This window comes from Aulonocara sp. 'chitande type north' Nkhata Bay, linkage group LG23 (assembly GCF_057382095.1).
Source record: "Aulonocara sp. 'chitande type north' Nkhata Bay isolate Kocher_YH1m ecotype deep benthic linkage group LG23, A_spYH_male_GT1.1, whole genome shotgun sequence".
NCBI lineage: Eukaryota > Metazoa > Chordata > Actinopteri > Cichliformes > Cichlidae > Aulonocara > Aulonocara sp. 'chitande type north' Nkhata Bay.
In genome coordinates this window covers 9,148,567-9,173,242 of record NC_141365.1, presented here as the reverse complement: position 1 = coordinate 9,173,242, position 24,676 = coordinate 9,148,567, and the positions used below count along the sequence as shown (strand labels likewise).

The following is a 24,676-nucleotide window of genomic DNA, read 5'->3' as shown; positions in this document are numbered from 1 at the left end:
CAATCAATTATTTCAGAAAACAAGGTCGTTCATTAGGCCTGAATAGAAAATGGCCTATTTTTCTTCATCTTCATCCTCACTCATGTCTCTCTTTCACCTATCATCCAAATGATTCCCCTCCTATATGCCATCTCCTCGCTGCTAACTGCCCCATCTGTCTACCCCTCCCTCTAATTGTTTCTGTCCTTGCAAATGAGACATTCATCCCAATCCCCTTCTCATCCATATGGCTAACCTCCTTTACTTCCTCTTGCACTGATCATCGTCATCCCTATAAATTATAACAACCCCATTTTCTATCCTTCCTATTCAACTTCTCGCTTATAGCAATTTGCATAGAAAGACGGCAACAAACTCTATATGCATGCGCACACCGTCAAAAGCGCAGTAATGCTATGATGAACAAAACATGCATATTTAAATGTTGAACTTCAGAATATGCATGAAGCTGGCAACTGATGTCTTTTGTGGGTCACAGAACTTCATGCAGCTGCAGGCTGTAATATAACATTAATTCTGGGTGTTGACGTCCTCTGGTTTTTTTTAATTGCTCGCAACTACCGTGGAAAGTTTGTTTTAACAGCGAGTTTAAAATGGTACAATTAATTTGTAATTTGAGACAGATCAAGAGGAGGAGAAATACTCTTCTTACCTTGAGCTTCATCATCGAGTCCTGGCAGAGTTTGTCTCCACGGGCGGCGGTAACCTCGTCCAGGCCAATGAGCTTGGCCTTGTAGCGGACGCCATCGCCCTTAAAACGCCTGATGAGAGCTGTCTCGCTGCGATCCTGCCCTGCAGACACACATACACACTCACTTTGCAGTCTACAGTACATCTTCAAGTCAAGGACCTCAATCTACCTCAGACCAGTGCTATTACCTCAGGATCATCAATCACACAAACCCCAGAATACTTCAACAGTAAAGAAAAAAAAAACCCAACTATGGTATAGTTTAAAGCCACTAATGTCCAAAACTAACTCAGATCACATGCACTGAACTGTGGTATCATATGAATGATAATGGGCAGTACACTCATTGACGCTCAGTGTTTGGCAGGATTAGACGAAACTCTGACTGTTCACATCTTTGGCCATTTCTCATACAAAATAATGGTGTGACATTTCCTCCTTATCTCCCCCGTCTCCAGCAGTCCCTCGTCTCTTCTCACTTGCTACTGTGTACCAGATTGCCAGCACTGTGCGCATGTATTAGTAAGTGTCAGCGATGGCGTGCATGTGTTGACCTTGCTCTTGTCCAGGAAGTCTCTGTGTTATCTCCTCCAAACCTCTTTACACACAATACAGAGCACAGAGAGAGGGAGAGAGAACCGTTACTCATAAGGACAAACTCTTTTGTGTCATACTCTCTCATTCTTTCTTCCTCTCAGTTTCTATTTCTCTGACCTGCAGCGTGCACGCACACACCAAAAGTTGTACAGACAAACACCAGAGCATCTCTGCATGTCTCCGTGTTCTGTTTTTGAGTGTGTATATGCGAGACTTTGAGTGTGATTCTGAGAGAGAGGCATAATGATAATGCAGCATATTCAGATAATATATTGAGGCATTAGTTCTGTACTCTATAAGAGCGTGACTCTTGGAAGGTCACAGCCGGAGTGATGGAGAGGTCCCACTCCTCCTTTCGTCTTTCTTTCACACTCCCTCCATTCACACCGAGTCCCTACAGCGTTGCAGCATAAGAGAAATGTGCCCTTTTAAGACCATCACGTTACGTGCAGCTATTGAATCATTTTTGTGCAACACAAACCTCCCACGACTTCGTTTGTGTGCCCTGACGCGAAAACAAGCGAACACGAGTATTTTTTAAATCTGCATTTGAATCAATCAATCAAATGATTTAACAAGTTGGAAAGTATTTGAGGACAATTCAATATAAGGCCTCGTTATCACACGATGGTCGGTTAGCCTTTGTATTAATAACCCTGCTTTGTTAAAACCGCAAATAGAAACGTCCAAGGCTGCCACAGATTATTTTGTGAATATTAATTTGTCTAAGAAGCTTCATCCTATGGGAAGAAAAACTTGACAAACTACAAGAAAGGAAAAAAAAACTCACTTACACTTACTATTTTCCATTGATAAAAAAATAACATACACATAGAGAGACACACACTCAAAGGCTGCAGATGAACTCATCCCTCTGAATCATTGAACAGACACACTCAGTCACACTGCTACTTGGAGTAAATCACAACTGTCTGTCTCATAGTCCTAAGAGACAAAAGAGCCGAAGAATATCAGTCCTTATTTTGGGGAGAGTAAGAGAGAGCAGCTCTCTCTACTGTGTCACGTCTCAGCATATCTGAGATCAAAGTAAGTGACTAAACCTCTGCAGGACTGTGTTGTTCAACAAGGAGATGTTCATTTTGGAGACATTTAAATATTGCCTTCATTAAATATGAAACGATGCTGTAAAACGAGCGCGCACACACACACTCATATAAGTATGTTGACAATAATACTCTGGTAGTGTGATGGCAACCCCCAGATTTCCACACCCACTAGTTCCACATCATCTCTTCTCACTGTGACAATGACATGAAACATACTGCACGAGCTGTCTGTCAGGAAACATTCACAAAAAAATCGCTCCAGATCTCAAAAAGTGTCAAAAACCTTTCTTCACTGTGCAACAAACTAACAACTCTCTGAAGCTGAGGTTTGATTAATACAATTATTTTTTTAGAGGGGGAAAATAACAAACAGTGAAATAAAACACATTCTTTTTACTACAGGACTAATTACTTGATCACAACTGCCCCATGAACAAACAATAAGATTTATTTTCAATTCAGCGAATATTCAAACACTGACATGCTCTAACAAGGCCCGACACTCTTGTACTTGTTTGTGTCGTGATTCTGGTCACAGTTTCAGATTTTTAACACCTCTAATCCAAACCTTCAATTCCAGTAAGCAAAAGCGTTTGCACTGGTAGGAAACCAAGTACACCAGGCTGAATGTGAAATCCATAAAGCGCAATTTAGAAAACATCCACAATATTCCCACTTCATGGCATGTTCACAAAAATCACTGAATCCTAAAAAAATGTAGCATGTGTGTTCCTGACAGAGAAAGTGGGGTCAAGTTCAAGAATATAAATCACTTATCAAAGAAAAAGGTGGCACTGCAGCAAAAGCTCGAGTTTAAGTATTCCTCTATGTAATCTCTAAGTAGATTTAATGAAGAGCCGGAACAAGCTCATAGTGAATATTAAGATGATTTAGCCAATTTTAAAGCCCTTAAAGGAAAAATAAAAAGGGGTTCAGATGAGTTTTATATCATACAATTAGAGCAACTTTATTCATTTAATTATAAACCAAATAAACTTGATTTTAATGTTTCAGTGAGAGGATTAGTGAAAAACACAATTTGGTATTTTATCTTAATTTAGACTGTTTTGTCAGATACTGTATAATTTGATTGTACTTTTTATGCCCTTCTGAGGATCCATTTGTTCATTGTTATAGCAGTCCACACTGTGTAGGACTTCATCTGTGTGTATTTATATGTATGAGAGTTAAATAACACTGGTTGTGTCCAGATGACTCTGTCTCACTGGAACAGTGATTTTCATTTGAGTTTGACATTTAAGACATGCTTGCTCCATCTGCACCCATCACCATTACTGCTGCTATACTTAGCTCACAATGAAAGGACGAGTGAGAGAGTGAGATAGACAGAGAGTGAGAGTGAGAGAGAGAAGTTGAAATAAAGTCAAGATGGGAAAAAAGAAAGGAAAAGGTAGAGAGGGGTCCAAGGTTACCACTCCTGCTGAGTGGTTTATAATATTACCTTTTGGGAGCATGTTCCATGAAAGACCTCCCTCTGTGTGTGTGTGTGTGTGTGTGCCTGTCTGTGTGCCTGTGTGTGTGTGTGTGTGTCAGTCAGTGGGGGAAGCATTCAGTCTGCTGTAATTAAATGTTCGCTGTTTCTGTGACCCTGCTGAGCTTCAAACACAACTAATGAAAGAATCTTCCATTTCATCTGTCACGGCTGCTCCACAGACACACAAACGCAAACTTGTGTGCCTGCCTCACACTCGCACACAAAGCACTTACAGACTCACGCTCACACGCATCCCACTTACCATACCATAACACTAATGAAAGAAGCTTTTGGAACATCAATCACGGCTGCTCCACAGGTCAACAAACACACAAAAACATGCAATCTTTTCTCAGATCTGTGCAAACTACACTGCAGTGCTACGCTGCTATCGCAATATCTGGAATTCAAGTTTTTACGCTACAGTCAAGCGCTGCGTATCGAGTGTACGTGTGTGTTTGCGGTAGCACTTGGTATGCAGGGTTTGTTCATAACTGTCTGTCTGAAGCAACAAGCAGAGAGGGAGGGAAGGACATAAAGCGAAGAGCAAAGGATGGAAAAACGTGATGGATGGATGAATGAGCGAAGCCTCCATTGGATAAATGTCAGTCATGTTTAGAGCGATATGACAGGCAGAACCTCCCTGACTCACTCACACACACACACACACACACAAACTTTCACATGTGATAGATGGCAGGTGACTGCTGGTACAGTGCGTCTAGCCCTTCAGGAAAGCCCCTAGCATCGCCCCTGGCAACTGTAACCTTTCGCCTCCTGTGCGCCCGTCCATCCCCGTCTTCCCCCTTTTCGCCTCTTCTCCCAACCCTTCTTAGTCTCTGCGTAATTCCACCTCTTTACATGGGTGACATATTGAAATCTTATTTACTTAAATATTTGCCAATGTCTTTCTTCCTGGCAAATCAGGTTATTACTGATTTTTTTGTAGTTTTGGCTGTCACTCATTTCAATTATGATGACATTTTACTTACCAGAGCGACTGTCTGGATTTAGAAATCATAGCTAGAATGAAGTCTGACAGGTCCAAGACAACACGGATCATCTATTGTAATAACAACACCATATAAACCCAATGCACCAAAATCATGATACTGAATCCTCATCAGACAAACTGTGCGCAATCAAAGCTTCTTAAGTGCGCACGGTCTAAGTGGACCACAGCCAGATTACCTGTGGGTTTGTTTACAAGTTGCCTAACTGTCTGTCTTCTAGGTACTTCTCACTTTATCAAGCTGTATCAAATGTATGTTAGACTTACAGATTGATGCAGATACATTCTCATGTATCCAGGCCTGTCACAGATGTATGCAGGGCTCTCCTCAGCAGTGCAGATTTTCATTCAAAAACATTCTGATCATCCAGGCTTAAGGCTGGCAATGAGTGTATAGGTTTTAAGTGTAAGGCCAATAAGGCATAACAGTCTAGTTCATTAATTTCATTAGACGTTAGAGACAGAGGCTATTAGTTTGAGACCACTGAGTAAGAATATGGGAGAGATGCGGCACCTCAATAGCAAAGAAAAGTGAACTCAAGACTTTATTTGATTTCTTGCTGTAAGAGGAGGTTTTTTTGGGCATCATGTCATCTGATATTCCTCGGAAATTAATTAGCTACACAAATGTTGTTGCCACTATCACGCATTTACTTTCATAAGGCCAGCATTGTTTGCAGTGGCTGGTAAAGTGTGGAGCTTGATTCACTGTGCTCCAGATGAAGAAGCACCCAGAGGCTCTTAACTGCAGCTGGGATGGTTCCCAACAAACACTCAACAGCACATGAGGGAACCCGGCAGTTACTCTCCAATTAATCCTGCTTCTAAACCCTGCCGCTGAATGTCTGTGTGCGTTTGTGTCAACACGTGTGGGGTTTTGTGCTTTCCTTACCTATCAGAGACTTGTTCAGATGAAGCGCTCACTCATACCCAATCTCAGACAGACTCTTTTAAATCCACAAAACAGTATGTGCCAAGAAAACAACAAGTTTCCCCTTCAGCTCCATGCTTAATTTTGGCAGATTGATTTGGCACACAAAAGCTTACACTTGACTGAGTATGCACATAAGCGCACGCTACAAAAACACAACCATAGTAGCTGAAGTGAAATAGCAGCTGTAAAATGAGATGATGAAGCACTGCGGCCACTCAATCAAATAAATGAGCGCTGCGCTTTTGCTCATGTACGTTTTTCGGTCCCATTTCCAACACGACTGCGGCTGTGTCTGCCAAATGAAGTTGCTTCTTTGAACCGTTCGTGTTGCGAATGATCTTGATAGGACTGATTTGTGTAATCAGTGTGACTAACTTAGCATCCATTCTTGAAGAGAGCTGCTGCTCACCTGTTGACTATGAACCACAATCATGAAAGGAGATTTCAGAGGGAGCAAATAAGATTAAACAGGTAGAGCGGTGTCTCCCCCCCCCCCTTTTATCTGAATTCCTTTTTTCAGGGTCCGTTTTGTGCTTCCTTTCCCCCACTCTCACCTCTCTCCCACCCACCTGGATGACAGGGACGCAGTCAGAGACCTGAGCTCCCTGCGCATGTGTGTTGCTGCACATGTGTCCTGAGGCATCCAGCCATCCTCGCTGGCAGAAAACACAGAACAAATTAGAGCTGAAAAATAAGTTAGGGACAGACGGAGCACATTGCCCATTACCACCACACAGTCAGACACTCACACCTTCTGTCAAGGTGACTTTTGGAAAAGCAAACAGAAAAAAGTTTTGACTCGATTGTATGGTAACAGTTGGGAAAGACACATGAGACCTTCAGATAAAATCTTATTTTTATGGCACACTTTATAGACACATTTATGGTAAGTTTACTTATTTAATTTTTGAAGATCATTTAAATCTGCTGTATTTACTTCTGTAGGGGTTGGTATAATGAGGTAATCCCATATTTCCCCTATCATCATTTCTATAACATGAAACATAACATTGCTGAATTTATCAAATTTATTAGACCACAAATTGTTTTTTGTTTTTTTTTAGAAATCTATCAAAAGCAACTAAATTCACTCAATTGGATTTATATTTTACCTATATTTGAACCAAGACACTGGACTTCTCTGAGAAGTCTAGTAGAACATTCAGCCGCATACGTTTCAGTTTTTCTATTTAAGAATTCAAGTAAATTACTGCAATTTTGCATCTTATTAAAAATAAATAATGATGTGCTTTGCAATTTTTCAGCTTTTTTTGTAAAACAGTAAATCTGAAATAACATAGATAAAAAACAAAAACTATATTGATGGCAGCTTTGACATAAGCATTTCATTGGTAGTTGTCTAATGACTTCTAATGACTAGTGTCTTTTGACTGGATTATTTATTAACTAGAAAATACTTTTGTAAAATATTATTTTGAAACCATAGTTCTTAATTCTATCACACAGTGTTTGGGTTGTTAAGAAGTGTTTTCTTTTATTTGAGCGCACTGTCCTTGGACTAAAATGTTTTTTTATTTGCTTGTTTTTTTAGACCATTGAGCTTTTTATAAAGCCACATTGTAAATGCATCTACCTGACTACAGTTAATTTCACTCAAGATGATATAATCAACAGAATGAGAGAGACGTGGAAGGAAGAGTTGAGTTGCATACAGGAGTATCAACTATTAGCCGTGATGTCCTTCAAATCTCAGGACTGTCTTTCAAATTTATAAAAAAATATTTTTATAAATTTGCTCTCATGTGATGTCTCTTGTTTTTGTCATCTCTTATTGTTTTCTAATTAATGGTGTGTTATTTATTCTCTTTTCTTGAGAAATTCTTTTTGTGCCAATTTGTGTTTTCGATTTTTCAGGACAATGGGTGTTTTTTTTTTTTTACGTATTAACTTCTTTAACATTACTCAGTTTTAATTCAGTTTATTATCTCTCACTTTCTGTTTGGATGTAGTAATCTGTCAAAGCACTTTGTAAACCCGGTTTCAAAAGGTGTTATATAAATATTTTATTTTACTTTATTAGAAATACTATCTGGACATTATATGATCAGGAAAAATGGACAGGCCCTGACATCACCTCATCTACTGGGACTATCCCAGCTTGACTTTGTTTCCTACCGGAAACTATGGTATGCTCAGTTTTTACACTCGCTTGCTACTAAAGCAAAAATCCAGGAAAGCTATTAATACACTAAAAAATAGCAAAAGCAGCACTGGTCTCGCCTCTATGTTCACAATCCTGTCAGGATGATTGCATGCTTACTGACAAACCTGTGTTTTAGGTTCTTTGTAATCCTAAAAAAGTATTTAACTCTATGTACTCACTATGCTGATTAGAAGTTCTCACAGATCTTCCTTACCGTTCATTTTCACCTCAACCTTCTCTATTTTCTCCCTGTTATGAATTAATATGATACCTAAACTAACATGAGGCTATGAGTCTTTTTCCTTCCCATATCTCAGTCTCTTTTCCCAACTATCCAAGCAGTCCTGTGTATATCTAGAAATCTTGGTAGTCAAGCTCTTTTCTCTCTCTGGCAGTAATTAGAAGGTAATTGTTCTCGCAAGCAAAGGGGAACCTGAAAATGTGCATGAGTGTGTGTGTATGTAACTGTGTCTGTGAACATGCATGTGCGTGTATGTTTTCTGATATCTGTGTATCAGGGGTTGGTGTGTGTAAACATGCAGCTAGCATCCTGTCATGTGAGATGTTGAAGCTGTTCCACCCACAGAGTGCTTCAACGAATGCACCTCAGCAGCTGCTAATACACAAGCAGTCGATTCCACGAGTGCAGAAATGTTCACATCCTGCTGCAGAAGAACAGGTAGCTCTCCAAAGTCCTGCACTATGAGCCTCCACAAAATACCTCCTTTTATCAGAAGAAATAGAGAAGGCACCACTTACTTTTTTGTCATTGTTGTTCCCCTTGTCCCTTTCGTGAAAACACAGACACAGGTAGGGATGGGTATCGAAAACCGGTTCTTGTTGAGAACCCGTTCCCACTGTTTCAATTCCTTGGAATTGTTTGCCATTTTTGCAAACGATTCCCTTATCGATTCCAGTCGCCCCGAATGACGTCACCACATTGCGGAGCATCATTTACCTGGCAGGGCGCCTAAGCGGCTTAAACGCTCAAAAGTTTGGTTATACTTTACGAGAACGGATGACTACAGGGCAACTTGCAATACTTGCAAAGTAGATATTTCATTTAAGGGAGGAAACACTACGAATATGCAAAAGCATTTGCTCACAAAACACGCGATGACCTTAAATGAATGTCGTGTTTTTAATTCCGCTCTGGACTCGTGAATCTCAACCCAGCAGCAGCGGTAACGTTTGCACGTCCTCTCCCGTCAATGCGGCAGGTAAATAATCAACTAACAGTGCATATTACGTTAGCGCGATCTGCCTTATTACAAAACCTGCCATTACTGTGCATTTAGGTGACCATGATGAGACAGGCAGAGTCTGGCTCAGATGCTGGCAGTTCTCGCTGCAGTCTACCGGCAGCGTCTCCTTTCAGGCCAGGATAGATGAATGTCACCGAGCAGTGACTAAGTTTGTGGTAGAAGGTTTGCACCCATTTGCCACAGCAGATGCCCCCGATTTTCGGCAAGTGAATGTGTTTAATTGTAGGCAGGGACATTACTGGATATTCTTGTGTAATTGCTACTGAATAATTTATGTTATATTTTATTATTGCTACAGAAGAATATTTATTTTATTATTTCACATTTACAATTTTTTTTCCTGGGGACCCTGTGACACCCCATTGAAGAGCCGTAGGCTGGATCTCTTAAGATCTCACTGTTGGGTTTGTAAGGCCATGTTACTCCTAAATTTCTATCTTGTTCAAAGAGAAGATATAAAACAAAGTTCTAAGCTAATCGACCTTAGTGTTCTCCTTTTTTAAAAAGAATCGATAAACAATCGAATCGTTAAACAGAATCGAAAATGGAATCGGAATCGTGAAAGTCTTATCAATACCCATCCCTACACACAGGTCAGTGAGTTCAAGCACTAAGAGACAAATCTGAGTGAAAAGTGGGAAAACTACTTGTTTCTTAAATTCCGCATTCTGTGTGAACAGGAGGCATGTTTGTTGGAGGATTGTGAACATCTGTGTGTGTGTGTGTGTGTGTGTGTGTGTGTGTGTGTGTGTGTGTGTGTGTGTGTGTGTGTGTGTGTGTGTGTGTCTGTCACTACTGCTTTCAAAGCATTAGGAAACACAGGTAACTCCTTTCAGCAGTCTTCCTTTCATGCCAAAACGAGGGTGCTAGAACAAAGCCTTCTCTCCTCCCTGTGATATATCCGGCAAAATATGGAATCACTTGAAGTTGCTGTCCTTCCCCTCTCTACTTTTCTGTGTTGCATCTTGCTTAATGAACCCTCTCCTTTAATTCTCTCAGCAAGAGTCCTGGAAGAGAGGATGGAGTAAAAGAAGACTGGCAAACATTATTCAGCCTGAAAAAGGAGAGGAAGTTCTCCCATCTGTTAGATTGTTTCTATTACTGTGTGTAATCTCCTCACGTTGTCGTCAACTCTTTTAAGTAAAAGAAGATTTCTTCTCTTTTTTAAAACTAAATGACATGTTTTTCCAGCAAAAACAGTAGAAACAGAAAGGAAATTTTAATTTTCTATTTTTTGTCAGATACATTAACAACAAAGAAACATGTAAGGAGAGATCTAAAAAAAATGCAGCGACTGTGTAGTTAGAAAATATGCATCTGCTAGCATTAAACTTCAAATGTATCAGATCATCTGATCACACAAATTTCAGTCTCTTATGTGACAAGATATTTAATTTGCATGCTTCGTGTACACTGGGATTTAAATGTTTCAATTGCACTTCGTATTATCCAGGAGTATATACTTAATGAAATTGCAAACAGTAAGAGACTAGTAGTGATGTGGCACCAGAGAGCATTGAAATTTGAAATCTAGCTACCTGTAGAGACAGGAGTAAAAACTGCTCATAATATAAAGCTGGTGGGTAACAACGTATCAAATGCCAACTCTGAGGTGAATATCAATTAAAGCAATAACCAATGGGAATGTAGGCTACAACTAACACACATATAATGGAGCAGGAAATGTATAAACAGGATTACCCGCAAAAACACAGCCAGGAAAGTCTACTAGGAAACTGTTACAAAGGAAAGGCCTATAAGAAAGGGGCTTTTTTCCATGTCGTGCTGCACCTTGGCTTGAAAAATGTGCTTCAAAAGAAACATTAATGGAATGAAAAGTGCACAAAGTGATAAATTATGCGGAAAAACACCAATGCATAGTACCCCAAGCTATTTAGCTGTAAAAAACTTAAAAACTTACCCAGCTCGACCAGTTTAGATGATATCACTGTAACTAAAACATCTTAACCAGCAGAAGTGAATACACTACCAAACTGGTACACCAGACAACCTGCAATCAAGTTGAGCTGAAGAGAGATTTTAGCCATATCTCCAAGGTTGTTTTGTCTTTCAGTACAAATCAAAATGAAAATAATAAATGTGACAACACTTGTTCTCTTAAATTTCCTTTAGAGACACAAAATGACATACAGCGTTAGTAGGAACACACTGTAAGAGGATTACATGTACATGCACCTTTTGCAAAGCAGATTTTTCAAACCCATATTCTTTACATCTGCTTGTCTTCAACCCTGTGTTAGCTGCTGATGTGGTGCGTGTCTTGCCGTATACCACCACCAGTTGATCAGTGGAATAATGCGAAATTACTCTCAGGATAGTCGATTATCTGGTTTGATGGAGTGTGCAGAAAGTCAAAGACAAACAACACGGGGACACAAACATGCTGCTGTGCAACAATAAAAGGTCAAGAACTCCATAGCAAACCTTTAGCTCACTTATAACCCCTACAAGAGAATGAAGTGACTGAGTTATACTTTTCAAACAAAGTAATAATTTACAGCATAGATTTAGCTATATTTTACAGCATGTCTCTTAAATGAGCCTTAAACACACTGCGTTATGAAAATGGAAATAGAAAACAGCAGCCTACCAAACCTCTAACAAATAAGAAATGCCCTTTCAGCACACAGTCCTTAAACCAGCACAGCAGGGTGAGACTATCGGCCTCTATTAGAGCCTGTGCGACATTGGGACATTTTCCTTTTGTGCAAATTATGAGCAGGGAGCAAACTGTTGCTATGGAGACAGTAGTTAGTGATGCGGTGAGCAAAGCCACACCAACTTGTGTGGAGGAGAGGACTAAGCTGAACATACTGTGAGGATCACAAGCTCCTGCAGCCACACACACACACAGTCCAAGACTCAGGAAAGCAAATAAAAGGCTTTTACCGATATGTAATTTTCTTTCTGAGTCAGGCATTCTGAATGCTAAATTGGTGTGGTCACATCTTAAACCTTGGATGAAGCTTTTTGAACACTCAGGAATAAGGGCAGAAGAGCGTATCATTGAAGCTGCTGCACAGTTAGAGGATGTGGCTTTGCTGAGAGGAATGAGACACCTGCTTGGGAAAAAAAAAAACCAGATCACATCTCACCACCCTTAGTGCCCCTCTTAAGTTATTATAGGGAAGAAAAAAGTGGATGGATAAATAGAGCACACGTTTTCCAGGGATAAAATGATGAGAGGGGATGACAGGAGAGGAGATAGAAGAGGCAATTACCTCTAAATATAGTTTTAGTGCAAACTGAGAGAAAGGCCATGTTTGCAAAGTGTGTGTCACTATGTGAAAGTGAGTGTTGTTTTTTTTGTCTTATATCCCCAAGTATTCACTATTGGCCTCCAATGACAACCACAACAGCAGACAGCCAATTCAATTCAATCTCTGTCTGATTGGAGGGAACAGATCTGATTACCTCTCATAGAAGGCACACACACACACTCAAAATGCCGTTGTTTGTGCTCTAAGATTCCCCAGGGAAAGATGTTAGAGTAAATGGCTGCGGTGATTGTGCCAGATAGACTGGATGTGTGCATAATATCCACACGAAGAAGATAATGTGTTTGCTAATCGCACACCAGAGACAAGCAAACACACACCCACACAATCCACACACACTAACACAAAGGCTAACAGCTGCACAGCTATAACCCTTAACCACTCTTTTCATGCCGGTGGCTGCCAGCTACACTGTAGAAACACCCTCCCACACATCCAGCCAAATCCCGAATCGTGATTTTTCAAAGTTGTGATGACTGCGAGTTTTGACAGCAGCGGAAGTTATTATAACTTGTATTCATATTTGATGTCGCATTAGGAAAGACAGACATGCACTAGTCGATGTTTTATTTGAGCATTTGATAACGTTATGAATGCAATACCGCAAATGAAAATGACAAAACTCTGTATAAGTATAAAAGTCAGTTTTGTAATGTTTACATGTAGCGGTTAGGAAACGAAGCACAATCAAATCATCCAAATGATTGATGGTTACGTGCCAATGCGACTGCTTTTGAAAGACAAGCTTAAGAATGACAGTAACAATTTAGCAACATTTGACAAGCCGCAAACGTTCATTCACGAATCCGACAATGACCACACTTGTTGGAACAACAATACGGGCACAACGCCAGCTTCAAAGAGAAAACCAGAGGGTTTTTTTACGATTTTAAGTTTTTCTTCCATTTAGCTTTATCAAAAGGCAGGAGGCAACATGAAAATTGATGCTCCATCAACTGTGAATAAACGATGCAGACAATTTGTTTTTGTTCAATGTTATACGAGTGACTCAACCTACTCTTGTTTTGACAAGAAACTTTAGATCCTCTGGTGGGTGAACCAAAAGCATAGCATGCATTCAGTACCCATTTACTAACAGCTTAAATCTATTCAGTAATTATTTTAACTGCACTGCATTTTTCACAACTGCATCGTTGTTGAAAGGCTACAGCGATGTAATGTCAGAATGATTTGCGGTAAAAGGCGAAAATGCAATTCAAAGATTCTCCAGAGTTCGGCAATGGTACATCACACTTCATTAGCAGGTGGGCGCTGAAATGTAAAAGTTTAAAGTGGAGACAAAACTGTCTGCAGCTGTTGGCTCTTCACAAATGTCAAATTGGCTTGCTGTTCTAATTTGACATTCACATAAAAGTGTTTGTACTGGCAGACTGTCAACTCCATGTTTTATTAATAATGAAGAATATCAAAATGAGTTTCTTAAAAAAAAAACGTTGGCATACTACTGGAGTCTGCTCATCCCCTTAACGTCAAGGTTGGAATCAGCAGAGAGGGAAATAAACAGCGTGCAAAAATGTGATACAAACAGAAGAGGAGGGAGGCGATAGGAAAAAAAAATCAGAGGGGAATAGCAAGGTGGAAAGATCCAATCTCTCTGGATTTATTAGGGCTTAATAAAGACAATTATGTCTACTTCAGGGATCAAGTCTGACCAATAAGACTGACTAATTTACTGTTAGAGTATCATAACTTGGCAATTATTTCACTACGGTCATGTAAATGCTAAATATCAAAGGTTATCTCTACCCTGTCATAGTAATTCAATAAAACCTTCTGCTAGGGAAGAAAAGAGCTCTTAGAAAAGTGACCCCTGAGCTAGCAATGGAAGCGTAACTGCACTTGTACAAAAAACACATGCGCACAGACCCACACACCGATCACACAACATCTGCGATAAATGTATGACACATAGCAGTCCCACAGTCTTTTTCATTACATTCTTCTCCAAAGAACTCAGAAACAAAGGCCCGAGATTAAACAGCTCTCATTCGCAATGACTCATTAGTCTCACTCACTCCTCCCTCTCTTCATGATCAGTCTCTGCTCTGTGTCTCACTTATACAGGACAAGGTCATTTAGGAGTCTGTGGAGTGGGAGAAAGAACGATGAGAACGGGAGAGGAAGGACATTAGAGGAGTAAGGAACTATCCTTCAGGGATTTTCACTACAACAAAACCACTATTTACACCCTAATGACAACCATCTATTCTGTGGATCAATTTTCATTTAAATTCAGCCACTCCAGAGGGACAGAAACCAGAGGACTGGACAAAAACATGTATATGTTCTGCATAAACACAGGTCTTACACATGAAGCACATTAAGGTTTCCTATTCCAAAATCATGCCCGTTGCTTGTGTGTGGTATATGATTGCATTTGACTTTCATCACCCTGCTGAGAGTGTGTGTGTGTATGTGTGTTCATGTCTGTTTGTGTAGATTGGGTGTGCTTGTGTCTGCCTGTTTAGAAGAAAGACCCAGATCAGAAGAGAGATGAATGAACCAATCTCAACAGGTCTGTGGCTGAGCAAATTCTACATCCCATTTGTAAGAGAGACATACAGATAGAGACGAGTTATAAGGTGAGATATATGTACAACTGTGTGTGTGTGTGTGTGTGTGTGTGTGTGTGTGCGAGAGAGAGAGGGAGAGAGAGAAAGAAAGTGAAAACCCTTAAGTCTCAATGCTGAAGGCAAACCATTCATCTTCCCTCTCATATGCTCTTCTGGGCTTCAATCCCAGTCCCAGTGTGTGTGTGTGTGTGTGAGTGTGTGTGTGTTCGCATCTTCCAAATATGGAGAGCAGTCTGAATGATGAACATGATCTCCATTGCAGCAGAACAATACTATTTCTAAATAGGACATGAGAGGCATTCAGTGTTCCCTCATACACTGTGTATGGGGGAACCAATGCTTGTTTGCAGGGGCTCAGGCGCACCATGTGCAATGAGGCATCTGCTGCAGGTGATAGCGAGTGTGTGTTTCTGTGCAGTTGCGTGCATCCATTAAGTGTCATTCCCAACGGCGTCCAAAGTTTTTGCTACATCAATCAGATGCTTATTCAGAGAATGCTGGGCGTCACTCTTACAGTCGGGCAGGTGGCACCGAGCAGCTGGGTGATGGCTGCCAGCCTGGCCCCTGGCATCACCTCTGCTCTGAGACCGCCCAGGCTTGCTCTCATACACCTGCTAGCTACCTGCCTCTGGAGCTTTTCACACCTGGATATTTTTTGCTTCTCACCAAACACAACATCCCAGCACCTGTTTAGTGGAAGCCTACTGTGCTACACCACCTGTTAATTAACTATGAACGGCAGCAGCCCTGCATTCTGTATCCTAATCCACAAAGACACAATTAATAAAGAGAAAAAAGTAGCTCACAAAGCTGTGTTTGCATGTATATGAGTGTGTGTATAACAATCATTTCTAGTCAGGGCTGCAGGTACTACCTTAAAAAGTAGTGATTTATTAAATTCAGAGTAGTCTTGCCTTCATGATCTGATACAGTAATATGAGATTAAAAGGTCACCTTTTTCAATTCTAACATTTTACATATCAGGGCATAATAAAATGAATCATCTGTTCCTTCCCAGGTCTTACTTTTTTTTTTAAATGTAAAAACAGCACATAACAAAATTGCATCATGTCATTATTTATGTCACAGAAATGAACCCAAAATGCAGAAGCCACATGTGGAAAAACTAAGTACACCCTTTACTTTTTCTTGTCGGTTGATTCCTGTAGAAACAGAAAGTACTGCTAATTAACTGCACCTCATTAACTGATAATCAGCAAGTGTGATCCTCTCCATAAAAACAGAGGCTTTGGCAGTTCGCTGGTCTGGAGTATTCAGATGTATGTTAACACAACACAAAGAAGGAATGACATCAGTAATGACCTTAGTGAAGCAATTGCATCACCACATCAATCTGTGAAGGGTAATAAGGCCATTTCCAAACAATGTGAAGTTCACAATTCTATAGTGAGAAAGATAATTCACAACTGGAAAACATTCAAGACAGCTGCCAGTCTTCCCAGGAGTGGACGTCCCAGCAAATTCATTCCCAGGTCAGACATGCAATGTTCACAGAAACTGCAAAAACCCAAGAGCCACATCTCAGACTAAACATGCCTCAGTGAGCATATTAAATATTAAAGTTCATGAGAGTACAATTAGAAAAAGACTGAATGAGTGAAGTGTTGTCAGGAAAAGGCTCTTATCTCTAAAAGATTGGAAAAGCTGCATCTGAATGGACTCAGGAACAATGTCCTTTGAACTGAGGTAGTGATCTCTTGCCATAATCCACAGCACCACTTTTTATTAAACCTGAAGCGTACCAGCACAAATGCCTACTGTCAAGCAAGTGTGGTGGAGAAGTAAAGATCTGAGCTTGTTTTACAGCCATATGACCCAGAGTAAACCATGAACTTCTCTTTATATCAAATTATTCTAAAGTCAAGTGTGAGGAAATCTGTCTGGCGGCTTAAATTTGGCAGCAAGACAATGAACACAAGCACACCAGCAAATCTATAACAAAATGGCTAAAAATAAAAGAAAAATTAAAATAAAACACCAAAAATCAATGTGTTGTAGTGGCCAAAGTCCAGATCTCAACGACATTTGTTTAACAAATGGATGGGATGTACTTAACTTTTCACACACTTCTTCTGAATTCTAGCCTAGTTTTTGTTAAAAAAAACAAAAACAAAAAACAAAAACAAAAAATAAAACTTCAACATATTACAGCTATTAACTGTACATAAATCATGGACCAGTCACCATACTGGGACACATTGAGGTCATACACTGTTTTTTTGTGGATTCCTGTTTTTAAATCTCAAGTTGAGCATTTGAAAACAGACAGGTGGCAGATCTGATCCAAACACTCAGGACAACAGAATTTTAGCAACAATAAGTCACTAGATAGCCATTCTTTATGCCATACCCAGCTTTACCACATTTTACTTTAAATGGGACCAGAACACATATTATGGTGTATTCGATAAAACTCAAAACTACCAGCTAAGATCAGAAACTCACTAAGTAAATGCCTACTGAGGTATTAAATCAAACCCAAAAGAGAAAAAAAACATCCTACACTGTCTGACTTCTTTTTATAACCAGAGAAGTCACCAACTGCTGATGATTAGAGAGAAAGCAGACTGAAAGCACCTCCGCAACGGTCTTACTTTTCAGAACCTCGGGCTATGTCTATTTTTTATATACAGTCTGTGGTTACTTGGCTGCCAGTATTGTGCATGCTGAGTCACTTTCATTGTGCTTTTTTGACTTTAATGTCAAAATGCTGCTATGATGAGGGATTTCTCTTGTGATGTGAAACTACTTTCATGTCACAAGAGAAAAAGATTTTTTCTCTCCTTGCAGAGTAATCAGTGAATTAACCACATTACCCTTTCAGTTACTCATCAGTTAAGATGAGTAAACAGTAATATCTTCAAAGTTGTTCCTGACTTTGATGCTGCACTTACCTTTCCTCTTGGAGTCCCGTCTTACGCTGCTGGGCCTGACCGCTGGTTGTAGCTCTGTCTCTGTTGACATCCTCAGGCTCCAACTGGTTTAGACTCCGCTCCGCTTGGCTCAGCTGGGATCGGCTGGGCTCCGAGGGTCCAGTTCACAGCGTCAGTGCCGGCTGTGCGTGCGTGGCCGCCGGGTGTGTGCGTGGAGGCGCCAGGTGTGTGTGTGGGCACACAGGCTCATGGGAGAGGGATGGGCTTTAGCCCTGACACAACATCCTACACACACCCACAGAGAGCTGGAGGAGAAAAGACAGGGAGAAAGAGGTTGGCGTCGGTGAGGTTGCGCTTACTCTTGGCAGGTGAGACCTAGAAAGAGTTCTCAGCAGGCATTAGAATGACTTCGTCTCTGATCTGCTTTGAGAAGATGTTGCCAATGGTAACAGACTAGAGAGACCTCCACTACACTTTCTGCTTTCTATCAATAATGTGCCTCAGCAAGAAATTTTCTTGAGAAAATGTTCTTCCTCTTGAAGCCAGGTAACCAGGAGTCAGATTTAAAAGTACTAATAATGCATTCAAACGTTTACACATGACGTAATCTGTTAGATCATTATTATGTTGGTTTTATCTTCCTATACTCCCCAAATGTTTGGCTATGACATGGGAAGTCACTAACCTAATGTCAGACAGGGTAAGAAACACAAGTGTTTTCAACAAGCAGGTGGAACCAGCAAAGTAGTATCAACAGAATATCTATACCGCTTTATTTGCAGGTAAAGCCAAGCATGAGTTCACCTCCAACATGTTGCAACAATCTCTTATTGCACAGGAAAACTCTGTTTGCACAAACTAAAGGTTTCAGGAAGAAAAATTGTTAGACCCGGTGCCTGTGATAGCAACATCTACCTGCCATACCGCATGCCGCAAAGATAGAACAGTAGAGCAGCATTGGCGCTGCTCTCGCTACTTCTATGACAATGACACAATGCTGCTGGTGAGAGGAAAGAAAAAGACTCACTGGGGATTTTATTTCTCACTTTGAGTCTGAACCAAAAGTAACAGGAAATAACAGCAGGGGAACACGGTTAACCTTGTTTACAGCTATGAACGATTTAATGACCATAAGTGGACCCATACTTGCTGAACAACAAAAGATAAAACAATTATAATTCACAACATTTGCTTTACTTCTTCATAGTTCTGTTAAAGCTTCCAAAGTGTTTTTATTAGCTTGAAAATAATATGCTCGGGTTGAAACATTGCTACAGCACCCTACAGAGCTGAACCAGGAAGTCGAAACAGTGATAGAGAATTATGACAGACAATTTGCTCCCTTTATCTTTTCTAACAGGTCAATTTTTTTTAATATTTATGCATTCTGTATCCTGACAGCAATTATCTGATATCTTAGCAATTAACTTGAGGGTTCCAGTGTTATTATTACGAGCACGAACAGAAGCTTAAACTAACAAGACCAAGGTTGTATTAATTTCTTTTTAATGCTAATTCCAGCTGCCCTTCTTAGGACTGACAGGCCCCTTTGGCCCCAGCATTTTGTATTTTTCCTGCCCATCTGCTGCTACTTATTCCTAAGTGTTGACTGGCAGTGACTACCATAACTTAGCAGCCAAAAACACTCAGATTCACACTTTAATGCTGTTGTGTGAATGCATGAAAGCACGCTCATTTACATGTGCACACAAATCCAGAATAGCTTTTTTTTCTTACTTGGAGATGGTAAAGCACAAAGACGGGCAGCTGCAAGCTGACATGCTACATAATGAATCTGACTACCTTCTGAGCTGCTCTTCCAATCTTCTTAGAATATAAGTCTTGACCTCTCTTTCCTTCTCCGTCTCCATCTAACAGTGGCCGAGTGCCGATTTAAACAAAACCAAAAGACTTGTGCTTCTTGGGGAAGAGGGAAATCTCTCTTATTCTATTCCTCCCCCTCTCCACGGTGTTTTTGTGTGAATAGGAGGCCCCTGTAAGCCTTGGGCGAGAACAGATGAATTGAGAGGCTTTTAATTTGCTGCAGACAGAACAGAACAGAGTCCATTTAATTCTGCCAGCAGAGGCCATGTCGGCAAAATGCTGACAATATTCTTTATCTGGTCCAAACACACTGGAAAAGTGTGAGTCACTCCAATTACAGGCATTATCAGCAGCACTGTTCCACCAAATGGATGGAGAGAGAGTGAGTATGAAGAGAGAAGGGTTAGAGGGAAGAGAAACGAACAGAGTGGAAAAAAAGTGAGGGGTGAGGAAACATAGAGCGGGTGAGAAAGACAATGAGCGAGGGGTAAAAGGGGAGAGAAAAAAGCCCAAGGAAGTAAAATCAGAAAAGAAAGGATGGGGTCTGAGCAGCTTCAGCTTCAACCCTGAACATGTCCCCTGTCCGTCTCTTCTCCTTCCTTTTTTTGTTCTCTGAATTTGTTCTCCTCCTTCTAGCTGTGAAGTCTTTCATGAAGCATCTGGAGCTTGTGTTTAAAAAAAAAAAGAAGCAGTCTGTTAATCCTCAAACTGGACCAGAGACGAGGCAGTCCAGCAATTCTCACTGCACACGCACAATCTACAACCAAACGCACACACAAATAAGACCTCGTAGACAAGTTTCTGTAGTGCAACTTTGATTTCACAAACAAATTTAGACCAACTTTAAACTGTGAAATGGGTTCACAGTTTACATCCTGTCTGCAAAATTACTCCTGTAAGAGAACAACTCACTTATTTAAAGATGTTCTACCCATCCAAGCATTACAAGCAAAACAGCCACTACTTCACTGGTGAAAATGAGCAAGAAACAGGATTGTGAGACTGAAAATGAAAAATCTGCTGCAGCACAGCTCTCCAGACATATGGTTGTTTCTCTAGAGACTCGGCGAAGAGTTCTACATCTTAAGCTACCGTCCCTGGAGAGGAGAACAAGCTAATTTCTCAAAACACAGTCCATGTCTAGCTTCAGCTGTACAAATTCCCTGCCTTGAAAGCACGCACAGATAAAGTGAAGGAAAGAGCAGCACCATCAAAAGCCATCGTGAACGCTGTAGTGGTGGTTTGACCTGGAATCAGCGCGCAAGCTAAATGTAGCAGCAGAGCAGGATGTGAACATGGCTTAGTGTGTCTGGATTTAGACAGCAATCTGAAGCCACGCCAGAGGAGAGGCATAGTGCAGGCAAGGAGGAGAAGGGAATGAGCAGTAAATTGGACGTCCGTAAATGGGGCGCTGCCAACAGGCGCTAGCGGGACATGTGACGATCTGTATGTGTGTGCACGCGCTTCACTGTACTGTATGTGTGTATGACTTCATAAACAGGATGCTGCCAACAGGAGCTTAATGCCCAGAAATCATCTGCAGCTACAGGAAAGTATGCCAAGTTAGTGGAAAGAAAAAAAGAAAGGAAGAGAGAGAGAAAGGGCGTGCTCTCTCTATCCACCTCGCCTTTCTCCCACCTCTCACTCTTACAGGGTAATTGTGTTCCGTCCATCAGGCTCAGAGTTAGATTGCTGGCTCCACTCATTTGGCTCTCCTGCCATCTCAATAATGAATAATCATAAAGACCCCCTCTACACTACTCGCACACGCTGTTCTCAATACTTGTGCTCTGTCCAGCCTACGCGCACACTCACACTTTATCAGTGCTACCTTTGTATCCTGACACCATTGCACCGAGTCCTTATCAGCAGCACGCTTCTCCTCTGAGGTGTATTCGTTGATGAATAACAATGTTGGTACTAAAGGTCAACCAAGTTACATTCTGCTAGGTTTCAGATGTTTTTACAGTGAATGAACGGTGTTCGTTTTAACCATATAAAACAAACAAAATCACATGTAGTTTTAAAGACCCAAACGGCTACATACACCTTTTAAATGTCAACTGACAGAGCACACCATCAAGCCGAGGAGAGAAATAAATGTCAATAAATTTCTGTTCTGTCCAGAAAAAGTATAAAACTTAAAGATATAAAACCTACCAGTTCATGAGCCTTAGCAGATAAAAATATATAGTGTCCACTCAACTTCGGTAGTCCAAAAAGCTCAGGAAGACGAGGCGAGGAACAAAACAGTGGAGCAGAAATGAAGGAAATGAAGAGAAGGAAGGGTAAAAGATCAACTAATAGAGGTTAGAAGAGAAGGCGTGCCTATTGGTGTATGATATAAAAGGTTGTTTGCACTTCTGTAAAAAGACTGGGAGAGTGTGGGATTAAAAAAAAGAGCAAAAAACATGAGGTCTGGACTAAAGTCCAATGCTATGCAAAGATGCTGCATATCACTGCACTTTGTCCAGCATATAACAATAAAAGAAGTGTACTTTCCACAATCTAATCTCCTTTTTGATGAGGGATTTGTGCAGACAGATATAAAGCAATGATGAAAAGAAATGCAATTTCCTGATAAATTTTGTATCAGGGTAACTTCATAGATAATAATCAATAAATCATTAAATGCTTTGGACATGTAAAAGTTCATCTGGCAATGCAGAAGTAATGCCAGTGAAGTGGTTGCAGGGATAGTTGCAGAGGCATACTGCACCGTGAAATCATCTGTGAACTCCTCAATGATCAAATTCTTATCATGAAGCAACTTTGGCACTAGGATGTTTTATCAGCATGATGACATTTTTATTGATCTAAAACAAGACTGTAACCTTTAGCTGATTAATCAGTAACAGCATTAGCCGTTTTTGTACTTAGTTTTTATAGCATTATCTAGTGATGGATTTTCACATCAGGAAAATGTTCCCTTTTTGTCTCATGTAATAGAAACCAAAAATATTTTGGACTGTTGGTTTGGCAACATCACCACCTTGATACTTTGAACTATTGAAAATATGGTGAGGATATTCAATATTTTCTGACATTTTATAGGCCAACCAGAAATTCATAAATATGATGGAAATACTCTTGAGCGACAGCCTTGATCCAAAATTACCCCAATATCATCAAAAGATGTCGATTTTTAATTGCTTTTTAAAAATTAAAGCTCACTCTAGCTACTTGTGCAGCCACATATTGCATTTGTTAGCATTATCCATCCCTGGTATCATGGGTCAACGCAGTTATCACACGCTGAGAAGCAACTGTCAAAATGCATGTGATCACCGCTCACCACGTCATAATGAAGCTAAAGTATTATATAGCAGCTGCGTGGTAAAAGGGCATTTTTGACATTGATCTAAATAGCCAGTCCACCCACGCTGCACATTAGCCTAGCTGAATTTCTGAGAATTCCTTTTGGGGCTGGGGGAAGAAAAAGAAAAATTGCAATTCCAACAGCGGTTACATGACAAAAAAGAAGGCCTCAAAATTGTTACTGCAGCTGTCTAGTGGCTGAAACACCAGCCTGGAGTCCTATAAGAACAAGTGTGCCTCTAGTTCAGCAGGCAGTCAGCCAGGCCACCATTCAGCACAACAACACATTGCAAGAGACACGGGTTCTGAGCTGCTCTAGGTGCTCCACATGGCTCCCTGCCTGCATGAATGACTAGAAGGAACATTCAGTGGGGGTCTCATCAGGAAAAGGTAAACATACACACATGCACACAATCACACACACACACTTTCCCACCCACAACCTCTTGCCAAAAATAGAATACCCCACAAGATGACAGGCTCACTTGCACGTGCATATCACAATTTAACACAAAATATACACATACGGATACAGACACAGGGCTGTAGATATCAAAGGGTTGTGCTTTCTTTTGGGATTTCCTCCTTTCTCATGTTTTAAGGGGAAATAGATGAAAACGAATCCCGTTCTCCTTGCACCTCCCCTGTGTATGTGAGTGTGAGTGTCTCCTCTGACTTGTTAATGTGCTACATTTTAAATTGGTCCTGCTAAGCAATGTGTGTAAGACTGTCTTTTTCATGCAAAGAGGAACCAGCAGCTTTTCCGACAGACTGTGGATATGCCTTTATCACCAAACCTGCACTCTGATTCCACCTCTGTGTCTGCATGTCTGACTGACTGATCCTCTCACTGCCTCCTTCATCTCTACTCCCTTGTTCTACTACAGCAACCCACATCATTCTCAGCTTCTCTATTTACACATGCCCAAACTATTTGCTGATGTGTAAGGTTGGATTTACGGTGTGACATCGTTTAGTAATGCATCCTTTTATTTGGTTGTGCTGTGGCCTTTCTCCTATTTGTCTCTGAAGCGGTATGACTTCAGATGGCCTTCACACAGGCAGACCTGCTGGATGTTATTTCCCATTCCCAACACTAAGCAACATGTGGAAGTGGAATTGTAGCTTCATCCCTCACAGGAATGATTCAGTGATTTATGGTTGCTTGTAGTGAAAAGAAACAGGCAATTGTCAGCAATATGGAAATGGATTTTCACGAATGACGGAGCACAGTGCAAACATACACCATACCCCGTGACTACCATTTCCCTGACCCCTCAGATACAAAAAAATATATAACTTTTATTCATTTTCATGGGGTCTTTACCTATTTAATTTTATGCATCAGTGGTGGGTGAATGAATAAATAAATTGTGTATACGGAATGACAGAAGGCACAATAAAGAAGTGCATAGGAGGTTTTGCAATGGAGGTAGAGAAATGAACCATGCTTGGCTAAATACTGGCATAATTTAGAGTTTGGCCCGTTGCAGTCAGAATATCCCCAGCAGCTCTAAAGCCA

The 24,676-nt window shown here is 40.6% G+C and overlaps 1 protein-coding gene across 11 annotated transcripts in view; it reads right to left on the bottom strand.

Annotated features, from left to right (window-relative positions):
* The window catches only part of dab1a (DAB adaptor protein 1a), a 227,898-nt gene that overhangs the window by 34,547 nt on the left and 168,675 nt on the right, over positions 1 to 24,676 (bottom strand). For 8 of the 11 annotated variants that reach the window (XM_086281773.1, XM_086281771.1, XM_086281777.1 and 5 more), the window contains 2 exons: positions 18,034 to 18,317; positions 653 to 792 (listed from right to left, as the gene is read on the bottom strand). In XM_086281773.1, coding sequence (XP_086137899.1) covers positions 653 to 792; positions 18,034 to 18,103 — 210 coding nt within the window. In that variant the 5' untranslated portion in view covers positions 18,104 to 18,317. Of the gene's footprint in view, positions 1 to 652; positions 793 to 18,033; positions 18,318 to 20,748; positions 21,007 to 21,487; positions 21,623 to 21,996; positions 22,180 to 24,676 lie in introns of those variants that run through there. The other 3 variants (XM_086281772.1, XM_086281776.1, XM_086281774.1) reach the window with 3 other exon arrangements.